Below are 23,660 nucleotides of genomic sequence, written 5' to 3'. Positions count from 1 at the left end.
CGCAGGGGGGTGGGGATGGTGGTGTGCTGAGTTGGGCGATTGGGATTGACATGTATACACTGATGTGTATAAAATTGATGACTAATAAGAACCTGCTGTATAAAAACATAAATAAAATTTAAAAATTAAAAAAAAAAGAAGTGTTCCTTCTTCCACAGATTTTTGGAGTAGCTTGATAGTAATAAGTATCAACTTTTCTTTAAATGTTTGGTAGAATTCACCTGTGAAGCCATCTGATCTTGGACTTTGTTAGATATTTTTTATTACCGATTAAATTTCATTAATTGGTCTGTTCATATTTTCTATTTCTTCTGTCATGATTCAGTTTTGGAGATTGTATGTTTCTAGGAATTTATCCATTTCTTCTAGGTTGTCCATTTTACTGGCGTCTAATTGTTCGTAGTAATCTCTTATGATCCTTTGTATTTTGGTGGTGTTGGTTGTAACTTTTCTTTCATTTCTGATTTTTTGTTTATTTGGGTCCTCTCTCTCTCTCTCTTCAAAGGTGGCCCTGCTCACTCCCTTTGGTGAGGTTAACCCCAACCCTAGCCCTGCCCTGTTGTGCTTTGATGACGTTTCCACTTCCAGTGATGCACTTCCTGCTGAGTCATTTCTGGCTGATGCATCTCCACTTCCAGTTACACCACTTGCCACGCCCCCCCACACGTGACCGTGAATGAAAGAACCAGATAACAGGGAAACTTCAGAGTGAGAGAATATAAGCAGGAAAAGCTGACCATAGTGCACTGCCATGGCAACTTATCGCTGTGGTCCCTTCTGTGAGGTTATCATCTGCCTGCCTTGTGACGTTGAGCAACATCTGTCTGGCATATGTGACAGCATCATATGATGGCTGGACAACACTCCCATTACACTGCGCATGGATACCCTCTGGGACAACCAACAGGTGAACCAGCAGATGGCTGTCCTTGCTCTGATTCTTTATTATTTCTCTATTTCATTTATTTCTTCTCTGATCTTTATTATTTCTTTTCTGTCCCCTAACTTTCAGTCTGTGTGTGTCTTCCGATCTGAAGTGAGTCTCTTGTAGGCAGCATACATTTGGGTTTTGTTTTTGTATTCATTCATCTACTCTATGTCTTTTGATTGGAGCAGTTAGTCCATTTACATTTAATTATTGATATTTTGTTAATTTCTTTTTTAAAGTTTTTTGTTCCTTTCTTTTTCTTTTGCTCTCTTCCCGTGTGATTTGATGACTGTCTGTAGTGTTACAGTTGAATGCCTTTCGCTTTTTGTGTGTGTGTATCTATTATTATATATTTTTATATATATATGTGATATATATATGTGATTATTTTAAGTTGCTGATCTCTTAAGTTTGAATGCATTCTAATCAGCCTACATTTTCATTCCCCACCTACCATGGTTAATGTTTTTGATGTCATATTTTACATCATTTTGTTTTGTGTATCTCTTAACTACGTATTGTAGTTAAGATATAGATGATTTTACTACTTTTAGCTTACAGCCTTCCTACTAGCTTTATACATTGTTGACTTACTACCTTCACTGTATGTTTAGCTTTACTAGTGAGATCTTTCCTTTCATAATTTTCATATTTCTAGTTGTATCCTTTTCTTTTACACCTAGAAAAATTCCTTTAACATTTCTTTTAAAGCCCGTTTAATGGTGCTAAACTCTTTTAGCTTTTGCTTATCTGTAAAACTCTTTATCTCTCCTTCAAATCTAAATGATAACCTTGCTGGGTAGAGAATTTTGGGCTGTAAGTTTTTTCCTTTCATCGCTTTGAATATATTGTGTCTCTCCCTTCTGGCCTGCAAAGTTTCTTCTGAAAAGCCAGCTGATAATCTTATGGGAATTCCCATGTATGTAACTAGTTGCTTTTCTCTTGATTTTTAATATTCTCTCTTTATCTTTAATTTTTGCCATTTTAATTACAGTGTGTCTTGGTGTGGTCTTCTTTGGGTTGATTCTGTTTGAGACTACTCTCTGTGCTTCCTGGACCTGGATGTCTTATCTTTCCAAGGTTAGGGAAGTTTTCAGCTATTATTTCTTCAGATATTTTCTGTGCCCCTTTCTCTCTCTCTTCTCCTTCTGGGATCCCTATAATGCAAATGTTATTACACTTGATGTTATACCAGAGGTCTCTTAAACTATACCTATTTTTTTTTAATTCTTCTTTCTGTTCAGCTTTGTAATTTCCACTACTCTATCTTCTGGTTTATAGTTCCTCTGTACCATCTAATCTACTGTTGATTCCTTCTAGTGTATTGTTAATTTCAGTTATTGTATTCTTTAGCTGTGTTTGGTTCTTCTTTATATTCTCTAACTCTTCATTGAAATTCTTACTGTGTTCATACATTCTTCTCCCAAGTTCAGTGAGCATCTTTATGATTATTACCTTGAGCCCTCTGTTGGATAGATTGCTTATCTCCACTTCTTTTAGTTCTTTTTCTGAGGTTATGTCTTCTTCCTTCATTTGTAATATATTACTCTGTCTCCTCATTTTGCCAGTTCTCTGTGTTCATTTCTATGTGTTAGGTACATCAGTTACATTTTCCAATCTTGGGGAAGTTGCCTTATGTAGGAGATATCCTTTAGGGCCCAGCAACACACTCCCCTCTGGTCACCAGAGCTGTATGCTCTAGTGGTGCCCCCTTTGTGGACTGCATGTGTCCTTCTATTGTGGCAGGGCTGACTACTGTGGGCATGTTGGTAGGTGGAGCTGGCCCCTGGCCAGGCTGGCTGGGAGGCCATTCCTCATGCAGTTGTTGCAAGTCCACTGGAGGGCAGGGTAGGCTTCCCATGTGGTTTGCCACACAACCTGGGGGTTGCAAGGCTGCTGCTGGCCTGCTGGTGGGCAGTGCCGGGTCCCTATGTGGTTTGATGCTTGATTGAATGAATCTACGTGTGAATGTAATCAGTGTGGAGCTGGGAAGGACCTTAGGATGATCCCAAATCATCCTGACCATGCTGTTGAAGGCACTTCCCTTGTCTTGATGCGGTTATTTATCTCCACTTGTGGTTATACTCTCCACCAGGAAAAGGAGAAACTGTATGTGGAACTAAAGCACATCCTGGCCCGGCAGCCTGGGCCTGAGGCTGCAGAGCAGCTACAGATCTACCGCCACACGCTGCGGGAGAAGACCAAGCAGCTTAAAGTAAGTGGTAGCCTCTGCTCCTTCCTGGCTGAAGGACAGACACACTCTGGGGAATACCCATGGACAAGTCTACTGGCTCAGTACAAGGAGCCAGTCTCCCAAATGCTGTCCTCCTTTGATATCAGCTTTTTTAGTGTTCCAGTCCTGGGAGGCACAGGGCAAGCCTTAAAGCTACCCCTCCGCTCCTAAGCTAATAGACTCCCACAAAACAGGGAGATGAACAAGTGGAGAAAGAGCTGGGGAGAGGATGATGGCAATGGGATAGAAATTTGGAGGACAAGGTTTGTATAGATTATCTCAAGATGATTTAGAGGATTCGAATGGTGGGAAAGAACAGAGGGAATATTTTAACACCACTGCCCACTGAAGCAGATCATTGTGTCAAAGCAGGTTTTTACTATTCATTCCACCTGAAATACATGTACACAAAACACAGGCTACTCCCCAGTCCCCAGGAACCTTGCTTCATGACCATCTATGAAATAAGAAGCCATGAAAGGGAAGTAAAATCATTTTAGGATTCTGTTAGTGTAAGTTCCCTTCTAAGTGACATAAGAACATTAGCTGGGGAGATGGAATGTTTTAGTATTATATGTGCCTTTTTAAAGTTTTCTCAAAAACTGTGTGTTCCCACTATATCCTCAGCTTTACCTCCTAAAAAGTACTTAGATATTCTTGGCATGTTAGGGAAGCCTTATACACACACATGCACAGAATGTAGCGCATGGCAGCTGAATTCTGGCACTTTCCTGTGCAGTGATGGTAATAATCATTGCCTTTCTGCCTGGGGTAAAGTAGATGCCACGCTACTAATACAGTACTAAACCTTTCACAAATACAATGTTGTGAAATCACATCCTTTTACTTAAAGAGAGCAGATGAAACAGAAACGTAATGAGAGCATTAATTTTCAACTTATCACTGTTAAGCATTCATTTTACATGAGTATCCTGAGACATAATTTGAGTTTTGTAGGAGGCATACTCTTTTGATTATTTTCATCCTTTTAAACAATTGAATATATCAAATAAAATAAAAACTTATTTTCTCAGGGTTGGGTGTAAATTAGAAAAGCACATGTCTTTACACTACTCTCAGATAGGCATACTTAGCGCTGGGTTGTATTCAGTGGTTCATAGCAGACTTTTGTTACTTTAAGCCTTTATCTGAGGGTATCCAGATTTTTGCTCTGAATGACATGTGACCCCTGGTGGAAGATTCAGGGGTGGATAATACCAAGCCTGTCCACCAGTTTGTCCTCATTATCTGGGCTCTTTTAGGAAATTCCACATTCATTGTTTGGAAATAAGGTCTTTGTTCCTAAGAGTTTAACTATTTTTTTTTTAACATCTTTATTGGAGTAAAATTGCTTTACAAGGGTGTGTTAATTTCTGCTGTATAACAAAGTGAATCAGCTATACATATACATATATCCCCATATCTCCTCCCTCTTGCGTCTCCCTCCCACCCTCCCTATCCCACCCCTCTAGGTGGTCACAAAGCACCGAGCTGATCTCCCTGTGCTATGCAGTTGCTTCCCACTAGCTATCTATTTTACGTTTGGTAGTGTATATATGTCAATGCTACTCTCTCGCTTCATCCCAACTTAACCTTCCCCCTCCCGTGCCCTCAAGTCCATTCTCTACGTCTGCGTCTTTATTCCTATCCTGACCCTAGGTTCATCAGAACCTTTCTTTTTTTTAAGATTCCATATATATGTGTTAGCATACGGTATTTGTTTTTCTCTTTCTGACTTACTTCACTCTGTATGACAGACTCTAGGTCCATCCACCTCACTGCAAATAACTCAGTTTTGTTTCTTTTTATGGCTGAAGACAGTTTTTCTTCCAATGTGAAAAGCATATTCTTTAGCTCGTGATAACATCGTCAGAATCCTTTTCACAGCAGTTAAGAGGAAATAGTTCAGAAGCAGACGAACACTCGAAAGATAAACATCTGCCTTTTATGCAAATTTTTAAAAAATGCAGAACTAGACGAAAACCAAATCAAATCTATTGCATGCCCCTTAGGACAGTAGCCTCCCTTTTTTCCCCTTGGTTTTTGTTGGGGGTACCCCTCGTTTTAGTGTGCTCTACACATCCGTTTAGGTGAGTAAATTCCCTCTTTCCCTGTCCAGCCTGAAACCAGTAGCATCTGCTGAACACAACAGTGCAAGAGGCAGGTAATTAGGTTTCCTATTAGAGCCCCTCGCATGCAGTACACTCTCCCTGCAGATATCATAGCCCCCTGCTTCTTAGAGGTAAGTCCCAGTGCTGGAATAAAGAGAGAACCTGTGAATAGTCCCAAAGGGCACAGTAAAGAGGTGATTGACATTCAGCAGAACAACAACCTTGGAAAACATATAAATTGAATACCTACTGAGTGGTGGTGGGGGCAGGATGATTCTGAGTAATTTTTACAGTAATCCTCAGATGAATCACGCTCTCTTGCAATGACTTTTCTGAATGCTTTATTTAAAAAAGGCTTTAAAAGCAATTTTATGCTGTACGTCTGGGAGTTTTTCTGTTTCGACTCACAGTATTCTTGAACCACATTACACCATTCATACGTGAGCCTGTTTACATGTGCCTGATAGTTCTCCTTTAAAGCAGGGGAATGAGGTTCCATTGTTTGCCACTGGATTATGAGTCTTCAGACCTCCGTCAGATTTTTACCCAGATACAGACCTTGAACTGGTAGAAGTGTGCGGATTAACTGTTAAACCTGGGCATGGTTTTGTATCTCTAGCCTCACTGAGGTAAGTGGCCGCAGATTAAAAAGATTTTTCAGAGAAGGATATTGTCTCACCGCGCATCTTCCGTTAATGCTGCTTTATTTGTCACGCTAGGTTTTGTCTTCAGAACTGAATATGTATGAATCACAGAGCCAAGAATATAAGTATGAGATCGAGAAGCTTAGCAATGAACTGCTGAACTTAAAGAAGAAATACCTTGCTCAGAAACGTAAAGAATACATTCAGAAGTAAGAATTAGTCAAATGTTCTAGTTCTGTTGTGCCTGTTAACTGCTGATAAGAAAATAATTGAAGACAGTCACAGAGTCACAGACTTCACTGGGGTAAACTAAGTCAGGGGTGAGCAAATTACTTTCTACAGGTCCCTCAGTGGGCTGGTGTTAGAGCAAGACGGGCGTCTCCTTTGATACTGAGACCCCTCCTTAGGACCCTAACAGGGATTCATTAATATCAGCTCACTGGTGGACCTTGTGTGGAGCAGAGGAAACCTAGTGTGATTTTTTTCCCCCACACAGTTCTCACGGTTTGGAGATAATCATTCCATAACTATGTCTGCAGAGGAGGTTCACGATTAGCCTTGTATGGGCTGAAGCATATTCACACTTAAAACCACTGTAATTATGAGCAGTTCACGAGTAATTTTCACCTGTGTTTTAGATAAACTGTCTCTGAACCATTTCTGTGTCTAGTACCTGACTTCAGTATCTGCTGTAGGGTATCAGCATGAGCATTCTTCTAGGAGATGATAATGCAGATATCAGGTGAATATTTTGGGTTTCAGGATGCCTACATGTTGAAGAGTAAATGTTCTCTTCACTTTGTTATTGTTTGCCTAATCCTGGGGTGAGTGAGTGGGCCCAGATGAATCAGCAGGTTTGAACCTTGGCTGTGTGCATTGCCCAAATCATCTTGTTCATTCTCTAGAGGCTCACATTGTGAGTTGAAAGTCAGGCTTGGTATTTCATACACATGGGCCTTTCAAGGACATGGTGAAACAGGGTTTGAACGCATGCATCAATAATCCATTAGTGGCAAACAGCTACTTAAAGTAGCTGGATGCGAATTCATTTGCCAGTAAAAATCTATCCTTTTTTGTATATCAGAATATTCCCCCATTCCACATTTAGATGCCAGTTCCTTGGTAGACTAAAATATTGCTAAAAACTATAGCTAATTTAGATGGGTCTGGCTTAATGTGTGGGTCTAGCAACTATCTGATGCAGAATCACTGGTGAGATTTATTAAACATGCAGGTTCCTAGGCCCCATTTCCAGATATTTGGATTCAGCAGGTTCTGGATGGGCCTCAAAAATCTGCAGTTTAATTGCTCTCTAGGTGAATTCCATGCACACTGATGTTTGAGAACCACCGATGTTAATGATGTGAATTGAATGAATGTTGGAGTAGAAACACTAGTTTTCTTTTAGGGCACCAAAGTTGTGCTTATCAAATGTCATGTCTAGTTTCCACGTGAGGCAGTTGTCTAGCTCTGTGGCCTTCAGACTTTCTGAGTGTGCACTCTTATCAGTAAAACAATTTTGAACTTGCAGCCCCCCTGATATATACGCATATAGTTTTTAAAATTAAAAAAATACTATTTTGGAATAGTTTTTTACCTCCAATATATTTTAATTTATAAAGTACACACAAATACTATTGTCACTTTGTGAGTAATTATTAGTAAAGAAAGATTTTTAATTTTCAAAGATAAAATATTGAATCTCTAATATCTTCTTGCCACTTGACAACAGGTCATCCCACTCATCTTGTAGAGTTCACACACTCCATTTTGGAGACCAGTGGTCCAGTTGAAACAGTTATAAACAGCTGGCTTGGCTAAACAGTTAATTGCCTTCCTAGAGCTAATTAACTAACCTGCCTTGGCCCTGGGATTTGGCCTAGTTTCCATTGACCTTATTGATCCCCCGGCCAGGCACACACAGTTTTTTGGACACAGGGAGCATGCTGACAGAGGGACACCCCTCTGATAGCTCATTCCCTCCCAATGGCCCATCCACTAGAATTGCACTGCCCCCCCGGGCAGTATGCCACTTGTGGCTATTTAAATTAAAGTGAATTGCAATTCAATCAAATTAGAAATTTAGTTCCTTAATTGCACTAGTCACATTTCACCTACTTAGTAGCCATGTGTGGCTAGTGGATGCCGCATTGGGCAGCTCAGAAACAGAGCTTTTCCACCATCATGGAAAGTTCTGTCAGATAGCACTGCTCTAGACTCTGCCTTTGCCTTGAATCCTCATTCCTTGTGGCCAATCTGACCTGGCTAGGGCATCATTTGGTCGTTCCATTTAGTTGGGATCCATAAACTGGAGGGAGACAGAGAGTTATGAGTTCATGGGAGAACAGGGAAAAGAAAAAAAAAAGATTAAGGAGCTGAAGGAAAATATGCCCAGGCAAGAACAAAAGTGCTGAGATGGTTTAGACTGGAAGGAAGAAGGCTGAAGGGAGTCATTAAGATGGTCTATAAATGCATTAAAAAGATCATATAAAGGAGACATTATTCCCATTAGTCAACTTAGATCAGGCCAGAAGCATTAAGCTTAAGTTCCTTCAGAGAGGAAATTTTAGGTTATTTAAGGCGGGAGAGGGCAGGGGGAGGGGGGCACTGCCTGCAGCTAGCAACAGTCAGGAGGTAGACAAATTGTCAGAGTACTTGAAGGAATCTTCTTTGGTGGGCCCACTCAAGGCTAAAGCTTTTGTCCTGTTTATGGAGGACGGCTTTTATAATAATGAAATCAATTCTGCTAAGGGACAGCTGGATTGATTAACAAATTCTCTGCAGGTTCTTTTCAAATGGAATAATTTAGAATAATCTCTGTGGCTATTCTCCTCACACATACTCTTTATAAAATAGCAACTCATATCATTTTTACCTTTTTGCCTTTTTTTTTCACTTTTCTCAAACCCTGTTTTTATCATGCTCCAGTCCTGACCTGCACTCCTACCCACCTGCCCTGTCTAGAGTTTGCAGTACAATTCAGATTCTTTTGCAAAAGGTAGAATTCTCTTCCCTGAAGTAAATCACTTTTATTAGCCAAATCTAATTGGTTTTAGTCTTAGTAGTTTGCTCAGTTTTTATTTTTAAAAAGGGACTCCAAAGATGTTTTCCATAAGACCCTAATTATTCAATAGGTAATTTTTATAAATTTAAGATACCTCTGCAGGAAACCTGAATGTGTGTGTGTGTGTGTGCGCGTGTGTGTGTATATGTGTGGGTATTTAAAGAAGATCTGCATAGAAGATACATTGTAGATTTTAGATTAGAACTTCCTTTATCTATTGCCAAATGTACCATCTTATTTATCTTTCCCAGCTTTTCTCATATCTTAAACTATTTCTAATAATAACTGCTGCTCATCTAAAGTTATAGGAAAATTTGTATTTTATAAATGTCCAAGTTTGATGAAGATACCTTGTGTGTGTGATAAATATTTATGTTTCCACTGAAACTTTGGATTATAAAAGTTGATAAATGATGAATTAGTCATTATAATTGAGCCAAGAGAAAGATTCTTCTGACTGATCTTTGGAACTAAACAAATGCTTTATAAAATAGGAAGATGATTACAAGTCAGGAGCCTCTAGTCCACAGGGTCTGAGCTATTATGAGGCCTTCTGTCCGTATTTAGATCAACATTAGGGAAGCACATTTAATTGTGTCTTTCCCTAATTCTATGTGTTATCAGTAACACCTAATTAGATTTAAACCACCACCTTGTCTCAAACTGGAAGCTTTGATCAAAGCAGTTTTCAGTGGCTAATTCACCCTAAGAACTATCAAACATAGAAGAGGAAAAAGATGGTAAGAAGTTAACTTTCACCTCCTCTCTTATAGGAACAAGGACAGAATAGGTACGGAGAATGCCTTCTCAGTGGCCAAACTAACTGGCCCTCGTTTTGCGGGGGGTGGATTTCCCCTCAGCAAGTCATCCAAGATGAAGTCCTAACTCCGAGCTGCTGGCTGGGTCCAGTTGAACAGCTCACGAAATTCACTCTGGAACATTTTGGAGGAATCTCTTTGAAATCCCTTGGATCACAGACATTTAGGGAAATCAGTCCTCAGATTCCAGGATGGAAAGAAACGCAGAACTATTATAGTCATGTACATGTAAGAGTGATGACGTTCTACATAGTCCACATGGATATTAACAGAGTGTAATTATATCTGTTCAATTAGGCCAACCCATTCCATGAAGCAGATCTTTTGTTACTACCACACTGATTTATTTTGAAATGCACCACATCTAGATACTCTGTATGGATGAAAGTTTGGATCCTAATGTCTATTATAGACATCAGTGCATAGGTTTTATATTTTTAAAAAAATTTTTTGAAATGCAATGCATTCTTATTAATAAGAATCTATTATAATTATTCCTCATTAACAAGTCATTGATGAGATGAGAAAGAAGGACACACTCTCGAGTATTTAAAAAGTGTTCTGAGAGTGATTTCTATGTGGAAGTTCTTTTCAGGCCTGGGGTATGACAATCTATTCCAAAGAGACATACTAATAAATGCTTCATCATAAAAAATAAAAAGAACCTTTGTAGAGATTTTGATCTTTGCTTTGGTAGAGTACGTAATTAAAGTTTAAAACTACTGTGAGAAATGTTTAACCCAAGGATGTGATTCAGAGGAACCAAGACTGTAAAATGAGAGGTTTCGGCTGGTATCCATTGAAGGTCTATCCTTTCTAGACCTCACACTTGGAGAACAGAGTTACATGGGACAGAGATCTGTTTGCCTTCCAGGCTGCAGGCCAGCATTTTGAGCCGCTGAATCCATTGTATTTTCTTTGTATTGAAGCCACAGTTATGTGGGCATCAGTTCAAAGTTCCCTTGTTTAAAGTGTCCAGTCAGTAATATTATGTGGGACACTCTGGCCATCTCTCTCCCAATAACTTGACCTCTGTAATTTTTTAAAAATAATTGAGGAGTAAGTAGCTTATGGATAAGTAAGGCCAGTATAAGTAGATCATTCCATTTGTGCTGCAGAACTGAGGTTCCCATTGAGAGGAGCAGGAGACTTAATGGCCCCAAGATGTTTGTTTAGATTATCCAGAGAGGTGGGAGTTTAGAGGGATCTAAAATCATATTCCACTGTCCCTCTCAGTTCACCGCCAGAAGCAGACCCAATGCAATGATGGCCATGAAAGCGATTGATTCTGAAATGATCCCAGGAAACATCCTAAGAGTTGGGAAAGTAGGACAGGGAAGGGAAGGAGACCAACCTAAGGCTCAATGTCAAGTTCCATGGTGGGAGACTTTGGCTGGACCTTTCAGGGAGCTCTGGAGACAATGTAATCACATCTCAGAGTGTCCCCATCAGGGTGAGGGAACTGGGATATTTATATCCCCCATGCTTCCAGTCACTGGCCAAGGACTGCTCTGGAAGGGTCTTTCTGGTCTTCCCTGTAGGCAAACCAGCTCTCAAAGAGACAGCGGTTGCTGACTGTTGGAAGCAGAAGTGGTTAAGGGCTGGGGGAACTGAGTCAGGCAGTGTCATCCTCTGTTGCTTCTCTCACATGATCACAGTCGAGAGCTGCAGATGGAAATCAACCTCCAGTGTAGCTGGTGACCCCGTGGTGAGGTGTGATCATCAGCAATTTGGGTACCATGCGGGAGCATGAGAATGGTTATATACACGAGAGAATTTGCTTAGAAAACCTTAAACCTGAAGAATCACAATGGGGCCATTTCCAGTTTTGAAAATCACTGATGCTGTATTCCCTCAGAGCCAACCACATTCTGTTTAGACAGAAGACTTTTACAGGTAAGGTGAGGCAAGACAGTTATGACATGTGCAGCACTGGAGGGTTTCCCATCCATTCAGGAACATTTTGAAGTATAGTCGTAGCCAACTTCCTTCTGAGCCCTTGGGTGGCTTTGTGAGAGGTTCACTTCTCTAGAGAAATGGGGTCTGTGATTCTTGATCTATTGCAGTATGGCAAAGACTCTGGAGACAGATGCCAGGTTCAAATCCTGGCTCGTCATAACAATTGAGTTGTTTTGAGGATTAAATGAGTTAATGTATGTAAGCTTAGAACAATGTCAGGCCCATAGTAATTGTTCAATAAATACCTGCTATTACTATTACATGAGATACCTTATGTTTTGAAATTTGAGAATCAAAGTTGTTACATAATACTTTATTATATCAACTATAAAGATGATTCTTATCCTCGTTTAGCGGGTGAGTGACATTAAAATGTCTGGATGAAGCTAGATTTGCTAATGTAATTTATAGTTTAGTATCTTGCAGAAATGCCATATTGGGGACCTCATGAAAACTTCTGTATATTTTTCTTATAACTGTGATCTGGGGACAGATCCGTCACTTTCAGGAGTTGGAGCTTCCAGAGGGAAAGACCCTGGTGGTCTCTAGCTACCATTTTCTTCTTGTTTCTCTCCATGTAATGGAGAAGGGTGGTCAGCCTCTGCTGATGACCTCTGACCTTGGTCCCATGAGCCGAGATCGCACAGGCTCTGGGAGCTGACGCAGCAGCTCTATCAGCTCAATACACTTATGTTCAAACGGAGGAAGAGTAGATTAAGGCTTAGAAAAGGTGGAAGATACTGCTGCTGCCTCTCATTTACTGCACATCCTGACAACCCAGGGTATTAAAAGCAATAACTATTTAGGTGCAGGTGTTGCCACTGTAGCCACAGTACAAAAATGAGCTATTAAAAACACTGAGATTTGCAGATCATTAAAGATAACTGTGAACTCACGGTGGGTTTAAGGTGCTTTTAAAATCACATATTTGAGCTGCATTGTAAAGCAACATTAGGAGATTATACAGTAGCATCATCTTACCCCAGGGTTTTGAGCATTTCAGAAAGGAGTCCTGTTGCTAAACCAGCCATTGACTCTCAACTGGGCTGATGGGGAGCTGGTATGGTTTCTCTGTTGATAGAGAGATACATGATAAAGGGGACTCCCTGGTCATTATTTGCTGATCATAGCTTCTCAGCGACTGCTCTTAGGCCAGGTTTTTATTGTGCTTACCTCTGAAGAAGTTGCTCAGAGCAAAGGTTTGTTGCTGTGATAAGCCATAGGGATGGAGGTTGTCACGCTAGGAGGAGATGGCAGCAACTCTCCTTGTCATGGGCTGTAATTTTGCTATAAAAATTTATCCAGGGTTGATAATTATTGTTTGATTTCCCGGCTTGCTCAACCAGATTCTGAAGTTTGACCTAGGCCAAGATACCCATCAGAAAATACTATATCATGACTTTAGAGCAGAATGGCATTTCAGAGCCCGGACAATTTGAGGAAAGATATTCTCTGTCTTAAACATAATCAGTTGTATGGAGACCTAGTTGTAATAGAAGCAAAGGGAGGGCATTTTAAAATAGTAAAATAGTTAAAAAATATATCTCACGGGCTTCCCTGGTGGCGCAGTGGTTGAGAGTCCGCCTGCCGATGCAGGGGACACGGGTTCGTGCCCTGGTCCGGGAGGATCCCACATGCCGCGGAGCGGCTGGGCCCGTGAGCCAAGGCCGCTGAGCCTGCGCGTCCAGAGCCTGTGCTCCGCAACGGGAGAGGCCACAACAGTGAGAGGCCCGCGTACCAAAAAAAAAAAAAAATATATATATATATATCTATATCTATATCTATATATATATCTATCTCACTATTTTCTTTGTAGTAGATAGGAAGTATTTTTATGGCATTATCCATTTTTAACTTCTAATTCAATGCTGTTTTAGTATACCATTTCTCATATCTATTATTTAAAAGTTCCATTAGGGTTTTGAGATCCATTAGAATTTTATAACAGTATGAAATGTGATGTCAACAGGGTACGATTTTTCTTTTTTATAATTAAAAATAGATTTTTTTCCCTATTTTAAAGTACCTGATTGAACTACAGATAGAAAATTAGAAAATACCAATAAGCAAAAAGAAAGAGGACATCAATAATCCCACCATCTATTGATAAGTATTGTTTTCCTGGGCTAATGCACGTCTCATCCGCTGTACCAATTGTTCATGCCCACCATCTGTTCTGACTGGTTGGTGCTTGTAATTCCCAATTGTTAAATATTTTGTATATCACCTTTGAAATACTACTGTTTTATAATTTTGAGTGTATCTTTCTGGACATTTAAAATAAGTATATATAGATATATTTTGTTTTTTAAAAATCAAAGATGTAATTGAGATATAATTCACATATAGTGAAAGCATGGATTTTAAGTGTACAGTTTGGTAAGTTTTGACAAATGCATATGCCCAAGTAACCACTACCACAATCACTACCACAACTGCAACCCCTGCCCTCCACCACCGCCAAGAATGCCATTATGCCCCTTGGCAGTCAATATTCACAGCCCCCATCCAGCCTAAGCAACAATGGATCTGTTTTTCATCTTATATTAGTTATGTCTTTCTTAGATTTCATATAAATGGAATCATACAGTAGGCACTCTTTTGCACCTGGCTTTTTTTCATGTAGTTTAATGTTTTTTTGAGATTCACCAATGTTGTTGTTTATATCAGTAATTAATTCATTTTTATTGCTGAGTAATATGCCATTATATCAACAACACAATTTGTCTATTGGTTTACCTGTTGATGGGAATTCAGGTTGTTTCCAGTGTTTAGCTATTAGGAATAAAGTTGCTATGAATGTTCATGTACAAGTCTTTATGTAGACAGATATTATCATTTCCAGGAATGGAATTGTTGGATCAATTCAAGGGTATGTATACACTTAATTTGATGAGAAACTGCCAAACTGTTGGACCATTTTACATTCCTACCAACAATGTGTGTGAATTCCAGTTACTCTAATCTTTTTCAGTATTGTCAGTATTTTTTTAAGCCATTCTATTGGATATATAGTGGTATCTCATTGTGGTTTAAATTTGTATTCCCCGATGACTAATAATGTTAAACATTTTTTTTTTTTTTTTTTTTTGCGGTACACGGGCCTCTCACTGTTGTGGCCTCTCCCGTTGCGGAGCACAGGCTCTGGACGCGCAGGCTCAGCGGCCTTGGCTCACGGGCCCAGCCGCTCCGCGGCATGTGGGATCCTCCCGGACCGGGGCACGAACCCGTGTCCCCTGCATCGGCAGGCCACCACTGCGCCACCAGGGAAGCCCTGTTAAACATTTTTTTCATGTGCTTTCTGTCATTCATATGTGAACTGTCTTCAGATCTTTTGACCATTAAAAAAAATCTTTTTATTAGGTTGTAAACGTTCTTTGTGCCTTCTGGATACAAAACCTTTGTCAGATATATGCATTGCAAATATTTCCACTTGGCTTCTGGCTTACCTTTTCATTTTCTTAATAGTGTATTTTGAAGAGCAGACCTTTTAAATTTTACTGAGGTCCAATTTATCCTTATTTTTCTTATGTAGTTTGTACTTTTCTTGTCCTAAGTAATTTTTGCCTACTCTGAAATAGTAATGATTTTATATCTGTTTTCATCTAGAAGTTTTATTATCGTTTTAGTTTTTATGTTATATTTATGGTCCATTTAGAGTTACTTTTATGTGTGGTGTGAGGTTAGAGTAGAGGTTCATTTTTGTTCCATATGGATATCCAGTTGTTCAGCACCATTTGCTGAAAAGACTGTCATTTTCCAGTGAATTACCTTGGCATATTTATAGAAAATCAGTGCACTTTATTTGAACAGTTCTATTTATGGACTTTGTTCTGTTCTGTAACTCTATACCTATCTATTTTGATGACAATAACTTTGTCTTGAAATTTAATGGTACAAGGTCTTCAACTTTTTTCTTCTTCTATAGAAATCTTTTAATTGTTCTAGGTTTTATCCATATTTATATACAGCTTAGAATCAACTTATCAATTTCTACAAAAAAGCCTGCTGGAAATTTGGTTGGGATTGCACTGAATCTAGAGATCAATTTGGGAAGAACTGTCATTTTGACAAAATTGAGGTTTTTAATCCATGAACATGGCACATATCCCCATTTATTTAGATTTAAAAATTTTTTCTCAGCAACATTTTATAGTTTTCAGTGTACAGATATTGCACATATTCTGTTAAATTTTTGCCTAAGTATTTTGCAATTTCTGATGTTATTGTAAATGGTATTTTACCTCTTATTTTCCGTTTGTTATTAGTATATGGAAATACAACTGATTTTTGTATATTTTGTATCTGATGACGTTGCTAAATTCATTTATTTTACAGTTTTTTGGAATTACTTAGGATTTTCTGTAAACATAAACATGTTTTCTACAAATAAAGACAGTTTTTCTTTGTTTCCAATCAGTATGCTTTTTATTATTTGTTTGTTTCTTTGTTCGTAATCACCATACTTGCACTGACTAGGACTTCAAATAATTGTTAAAGTGGTGCTTTGTTCTTGACGTTAGGAGGAAGGTTTGAGTCTTTCATCATGACGTATGATGTTAGTGGCAGGATTTTCATAGTTGCCTTTTATTAGGTTGAGGAAATTCCCCTCTATTGTCTGTTTACTAAGTTTTTAATCATGCATAGATACTGTTTCATCAGTGCCTTTTCTGCATGTATTGAGTTAATCATATTTTTTTCTCATTTGTTTTGTTAACATGGTGAATTACCTTGCTTTTCAAATGTTCAACCAACTTTGTATTCTTTGTATAGACCCCACTTGGTCATTTTTATACATATTATCATTATTATATATTGTTGAATTAGATTTGCTAACTTTCTGTTAATGACTTTTACAGCTATATTCATCAGGGTTATTGGTCTGTAATTTTCTTATGATATCTTTGTCTGGTTTTGGTTTCAAGGTTTTGCTGGCCTCACAAACTGAACTGGGAAATGATCCTTCTCCACTATTTCCTGTGTAGGATTGGTATTATTTCTTCCTTAAATACATGATATAATTTTCCATTAAAGTTACCTGAAATTACAATTTTTCTTGTGGGAAGGTTTTAAATAGATATAGGGTTATTTGAATTTTATGTTTCATCTTGTATTTTGGGTTTTTTTTTTAATTTATTTTTTTATACAGAAGGTTCTTATTAGTTATCCATTTTATGCATATTAGTGTATATGTCAATCCCAATCTCCCAATTCATCACACCACCACCAACCCTCCTTCCACTTTCCCCCCTTGGTGTCCCTACGTTTGTTCTCTACATCTGTGTCTCAATTTCTGCCCTGCAAACCGGTTCACTTGTACCATTTTTCTAGGTTGCACATATATGCGTTAATATACGATATTTGTTTTTCTCTTTCTGACTGACTTCACTCTGTATGACAGTCTCTAGGTTCATCCACGTCTCTACAAATGACCTAATTTCATTGCTTTTTATGGCTGAGTAATATCCTGTTGTATACATACCACAACTTCTTTATCCATTCGTCTGTCGATGGGCATTTAGGGTGCTTCCATGACCTGTCTATTGTAAATAGTGCTGCAATGAACATTGGGGTGCATGTGTCTTTTTTTTTTTTTTTTTTTGCGGAACGCGGGCCTCTCACTGCTGTGGCCTCTCCTGCTGCGGAACACAGGCTCCGGATGCGCAGGCCCAGAAGTCACAGCCCACGGGCCCAGCCACTCCGCGACATGTGGGACCCTCCCGGACCGGGGCATGAACCCGCGACCCCTGCACTGGCAGGCGGACTCTCAACCACTGCACCACCAGGAAGCCCGCATGTGTCTTTTTTAATTATGGTTTTCTCTGGGTATATGCTCAGTAGTGGGATTGCTGGGTCATATGGTAATTCTATTTTTAGTTTTTTAAGGAACCTCCATACTGTTCTCCATAGTGGCTGTTTCAATTTACATTCCCACCAACAGTGCAAGAGGATTCCCTTTTCTTCACACCCTCTCCAGCATTTGTTGTTTGTGATTTTCTGATGATACCCATTCTAACCGGTGTGAGGTGATATCTCATTGTAGTTTTGATTTGCATTTCTCTAATGATTAGTGATGTTGAGCATTCTTTCATGTGTTTGTTGGCAATCTGTATATCTTCTTTGGAGAAATGTCTATTTAGGTCTTCTGCCCATTTTTGGATTGGGTTGTTTGTTTCTTTACTACTGAGCTGCATGAGCTGTTTATATATTTTGGAGATTAATCCTTTGTCCGTTGATTCATTTGCAAATATTTTCTCCCATTCTGAGGGTTGTCTTTTCGTCTTGTTTATGGTTTCCTTTGCTGTGCAAAAGCTTTTAAGTTCCATTAGGTCCCATTTGTTTATTTTTGTTTTTATTTCCATTACTCTAGGAGGTGGATCAAAAAAGATCTTGCTGTGATTTATGTCAAAGAGTGTTCTTCCTATGTTTTCCTGTAAGAGTTTTATAGTGTCCGGTCTTACATTGAGGTCTTTAATCCATTTTTAGTTTATTTTTGTGTATGGTGTTAGGGAGTGTTCTAATTTCGTTCCTTTACATGTAGCTGTTCAGCTTTCCCAGCACTACTTATTGAAGGGACTGTCTTTTCTCCATTGTATATCCTTGCCTCCTTTGTCATAGATTAGTTGACCATAGGTGCATGGGTTTATCTCTGGGCTTTCTAATCTGTTCCTTTGATCTATATTTCTGTTTTGTGCCAGTACCATATTGTCTTGATTACTGTAGCTTTGTAGTATAGTCTGAAGTCAGGGAGTCTGACTCCTCCAGCTCCGTTTTTTTCCCTCAAGACTGCTTTGTCTATTCAGGGTCTTTTGTGTCTCCATACAAATTTTAAGATTTTTGTTCTAGTTCTGTAAAAAAATGCCATTGGTAATTTGATAGGGATTGCATTGAATCTGTAGATTGCTTTGGGTAGTATACTCATTTTCACAATATTGATTCTTCCAATCCAAGAACATGGTATATCTCTCCATCTGTTGGTATCATCTTTAATTTCTTTCATCAGTGTCTTATAGTTTTCTGCATACGGGTCTTTTGGCTCCTTAGGTAGGTTTATTTCTATGTATTTTATTCTTTTTGTTGCAGTGGTAAATGGGAGTGTTTGCTTAATTTCTCTTTCAGATTTTTCATCATTAGTGTATAGGAATGCAAGAGATTTCTGTGCATTAATTTTGTATCCTGTAACTTTACCAAATTCATTGATTAGCTCCAGTAGTTTTCTGTTGGCATGTATAGGATTCTCTGTGTATAGTATCATGTCATCTGCAAACAGTGACAGTTTTACTTTTTCTTTTCCAATTTGTATTCCTTTTATTTCTTTTTCTTCTCTGATTGCCGTGGCTAGGACTTCCAAAACTATGTTGAATAATAGTGGTGAGAGTGGACATCCTTGTCTTGTTCCCGATCTTAGAGGAAATGCTTTCAGTTTTTCGCCATTGAGAATGATGTTTGCCATGGGTTTGTCATATATGGCCTTTATTATGTTGAGGTAGGTTCCCTCTATGCCCACTTCCTGAAGAGTTTTTATCATAAATATGTGTTGAATTTTGTCCAAAGCTTTTTCTGCATTTATTGAGATGATCATATGGTTTTTATTCTTCAGTTTGTTAATATGGTGTATCACATTGATTGATTTGTGTATATTGAAGAATCCTTGCATCCCTGGGATAAATCCCATTTGATCATGGTGTATGATCCTTTTAATGTGTTGTTGGATTCTGTTTGCTAGTATTTTGTTGAGGATTTTTGCATCTATATTCATCAGTGATATTGGTCTGTAATTTTCTTTTTTTGTAGTATATTTGTCTGGTTTTGGTATCAGGGTCATGGTGGCCTCGTTGAACGAGTTTGGGAGTGTTCCTTCCTCTGCAATATTTTGGAAGAGTTTGAGAAGGATGGGTGTTAGCTGTTCTCTAAATGTTTGATAGAATTCACCTATGAAGCCATCTGTTTCTGGACTTTTTTTGTTGGAAGATTTTTAATCACAGTTTCAATTTCATTACTTGTGATAGGTCTATTCATATTTTCTATTTCTTCCTGGTTCAGTTGTGGAAGGTTATACCCTTCTAAGAATTTGTCCATTTCTTCCATGTTGTCCATTTTATTGTTATAGACTTGCTTGTAGTAGTCTCTTAGGATGCTTTGTATTCTGCGGTGTCTGTTGTAACTTCTCCTTTTTCATTTCTAATTTTATTGATTTGAGTCCCCTCCCTATTTTTCTTGATGAGTCTGGCTAATGGTTTATTAATTTTGGTTTATCTTCTCAGAGAACCAGCTTTTAGTTTTATTGATCTTTGCTATTGTTTTCTTTGTTTCTATTTCATTTATTTCTGCTCTGATCTTTATGATTTCTTTCCTTATGCTAACTCTGGGTTTTGTTTGTTCTTCTTTCTCTAGTTCCTTTAGGTGTAAGGTTAGGTTGTTTATTTGAGATTTTTCTTGTTTCTTGAGGTAGGCTTGTATAGCTATAAAGTTCCCTCTTAGAACTGCTTTTACTGCATCCCATAGGTTTTGGATCCTCGTGTTTTCATTGTCATTTGTCTCTAGGTATGTTTTGATTTCTTCAGTGATCTCTTGGTTATTTAGTAATGTATTGTTTAGCCTCCATGTGTTTGTGTTTTTTACAGTTTTTTCCCCTGTAATTGATTTCTAATCTCATAGCGTTGTGGTCAGAAAAGATGCTTGGTATGATTTCAATTTTCTTAAATTTACTGAGGCTTGATTTGTGCCCCAAGATGTGACCTATCCTGGAGAATGTTCTGTGCACACTTGAGAAGAAAGTGTAATCTGCTGTTTTTGGATGGAATGTACCATAAATATCAATTAAATGTATCTGGTCTATTGTGTCATTTAAAGCTTATGTTTCCTTATTAATTTTCTGTTTGGAAGATCTGTCCATTGGTGTAAGTGAGGTGTTAAGGTCCCCCAGTATTTCTCTGTTACTGTGGATTTCCTCTTTTATAGCTGTTAGCACTTGCCTTATGTATTGAGGTGCCCCTATGTTGGATACATATTTATTAATTTTTTTATTTTTTATTATATATTTTTTCAGATCATGTCATCCCTGTAGTTTTTGGGTTTTATTTTGCTAAAACATATATAAAATATAACTTTTCATTTAAACCATTTAAAGTGTACAAATCAGTGGCATTAATTACATTTCCAATGTTGTGCAACCATCACTCCTATCTATTTCTAAAACTATTTCATCAATTAAAGCAGAAACTCTGTACCCATTAAGCAATAACTCCCCATTTCCCTCCTTCCCCCCATCCCTGGTAACCCCCAATCTACCGTCCAGCTCTACTAACTTGTCTATTTTAGAATATTTTATATTTGTGGTATCATACAATATTGTCCTTTTGTGTCTGGCTTATTGCATTTAGCATGATGTTTTGAAAAGTCATCCATGTTGTTAGCATGCTTCAGAGCTTCATTTTATAATGAATAATATTCAATAGTATGCATATACTACATTTTGTTTACACATTCATCTCTTGGTGGGAACTTGAATTGTTTCCACCTTTTACCTGTTGTGAATAATGCTGCAATGAACATTCATGAACAAGTATATGTTTGTGTCCTTGTTTTCTTTTTTTTTCATCATTATTGGAGTACAATTGCTTTACAATGGTGTGTTAGTTTCTGCTTTATAACAAAGTGAATCAGTTATATATATACATATGTTCCCATATCTCTTTCCTCTTGCGTCTCCCTCCCTCCCACCCTCCCCATCCCACCCCTCTAGGTGGTCACAAAGCACCAAGCTGATCTCCCTGTGCTATGCGGCTGCTTCCCACTAGCTATCTATTTTATGTTTGGTAGTGTATATATGTCCATGCCACTCCCTCATTTTGTCACAGCTTACCCTTTCCCCTCCCCATATCCTCAAGTCCATTCTCTAGTAGGTCTGTGTCTTTATTCCCATCTTACCCCTAGGTTCTTCATGACATTATTTTTTCTTAGATTCCATATATATGTGTTAGTATATGGTATTTGTCTTTCTCTTTCTGACTTACTTCACTTTGTATGACAGACTCTAGGTCCATCCACCTCACTACAAATAACTCAATTTTGTTTCTTTTTATGGCTGAGTAATATTCCATTGTATATATGTGCCACATCTTCTTTATCCATTCATCCAGTGATGGACACTTAGGTTGCTTCCATCTCCTGGCTATTGTGAATAGAGCTGCAATGAACATTTTGGTACATGACTCTTTTTGAATTATGGTTTTCTCAGGGTTTTCATTTTGGATGATCTGTCCATTGGTGAAAGTGGGGTGTTAAAGTCCCCTACTATGAATGTGTTACTGTCGATTTCCCCTTTTATGGCTGTTAGTATTTGCTTTATGTATTGAGGTGCTCCTATGTTGGGTGCATAAATATTTACAATTGTTATATCTTCTTCTTGGATCGATCCCTTGATCATTCTGTACTGTCCTTCTTTGTCTCTTCTTAAAGTCTTTATTTTAAAGTCTGTTTTGTCTGATATGAGAATTGCTACTCCAGCTTTCTTTTGGTTTCCATTTGCATGGAATATCTTTTTCCATCCCCTTACTTTCAGTCTCTATGTGTCTCTAGGTCTGAAGTGGGTCTCTTGTAGACAGCATATATATGGGTCTTGTTTTTGTATCCATTCAGCCAATCTGTGTCTTTTGGTGGGAGCATTTAGTCCATTTACTTTTAAGGTAATTATCGATATGTATGTTCCTATTCCCATTTTCTTAATTGTTTTGGGTTCTTTATTATAGGTCTTTTCCTTCTCTTGTGTTTCTTGCCTAGAGAAGTTCCTTTAGCATTTGTTGTAATGCTGGTTTTGTGGTGCTGAACTCTCTCAGCTTTTGCTTGTCTGTAAAGGTTTTTATTTCTCCATCAAATCTGAATGAGATTCTTGCTGGGTAGAGTAATCTTGGTTGCAGGTTTTTCTCCTTCATCACTTTAAATATGTCCTGCCAGTCCCTTCTGGCTTGTAGAGTTTCTGCTGAAAGGTTAGCTGTTAACCTTATGGGGATTCCCTTGTGTGTTATTTGTTGTTTTTCCCTTGCTGCTTTTAATATGTTTTCTTTGTATTTAATTTTTGACAGTTTGATTAATATGTGTCTTGGCCTATTTCTCCTTGGATTTATCCTGTATGGGACTCTCTGTGCTTCCTGGACTTGATTAACTATTTCCTTTCCCATATTAGGGAAGTTTTCAACTATAATCTCTTCAAATATTTTCTGAGTCCCTTTCTTTTTCTCTTCTTCTTCTGGAACCCCTATAATTCGAATGTTGGTTCGTTTAATGTTGTCCCAGAGGTTTCTGAGACTATCCTCAGTTCTTTTTATTCTTTTTTCTTTATTCTGCTCTGCAGTAGTTATTTCCACTATTTTATCTTCCAGGTCACTTATCCATTCTTCTGCCTCAGTTATTCTGCTATTGATCCCATCTAGAGTATTTTTAATTTCATTTATTGTGTTGTTCATCATTGCTTGTTTCATCTTTAGTTCTTCTAGATCCTTGTTAAATGTTTCTTGCATTTTGTCTATTCTATTTCCAAGATTTTGGATCATCTTTACTATCATTATTCTGAATTCTTTTTCAGGTAGACTGCCTATTTCCTCTTCATTTGTTAGGTCTGGTGGGTTTTTATATTGCTCCTTCATCTGCTGTGTGCTTTTCTGTCTTCTCATTTTGCTTATCTTACTGTGTTTGGGGTCTCCTTTTTGCAGGCTGCAGGTTCATAGTTCCCGTTATATTTGGTGTCTGCCCCCAGTGGCTAAGGTTGGTTCAGTGGGTTGTGTAGGCTTCCTGGTAGAGGGGACTAGTGCCTGTGTTCTGGTGGATGAGAATGGATCTTGTCTTTCTGGTGGGCAAGTCCACGTCTGTTGGTGTGTTTTGGGGTGTCTAGGACTTATTATGAT

General features: G+C 38.3%; 1 protein-coding gene across 1 annotated transcript in view; it reads left to right on the top strand.

The window, feature by feature from the left end:
* CFAP58 (cilia and flagella associated protein 58) overlaps positions 1 to 10,327 on the top strand; it is a 111,430-nt gene extending 101,103 nt beyond the window's left edge. Inside the window, exons 16-18 of the mRNA XM_060286002.1 lie at positions 3,024 to 3,143; positions 5,992 to 6,125; positions 9,754 to 10,327. Of these exons, the coding sequence (XP_060141985.1) occupies positions 3,024 to 3,143; positions 5,992 to 6,125; positions 9,754 to 9,865 (366 nt within the window). The 3' untranslated portion in view covers positions 9,866 to 10,327. The remainder of the gene's footprint in view (positions 1 to 3,023; positions 3,144 to 5,991; positions 6,126 to 9,753) is intronic.
* The last annotated feature ends 13,333 nt before the right edge of the window (positions 10,328 to 23,660 follow it).

This window comes from Globicephala melas, chromosome 16 (assembly GCF_963455315.2).
Source record: "Globicephala melas chromosome 16, mGloMel1.2, whole genome shotgun sequence".
NCBI lineage: Eukaryota > Metazoa > Chordata > Mammalia > Artiodactyla > Delphinidae > Globicephala > Globicephala melas.
Note: the sequence above shows the minus strand (reverse complement) of the source record. Positions and strands in the feature narration are given on the sequence as shown.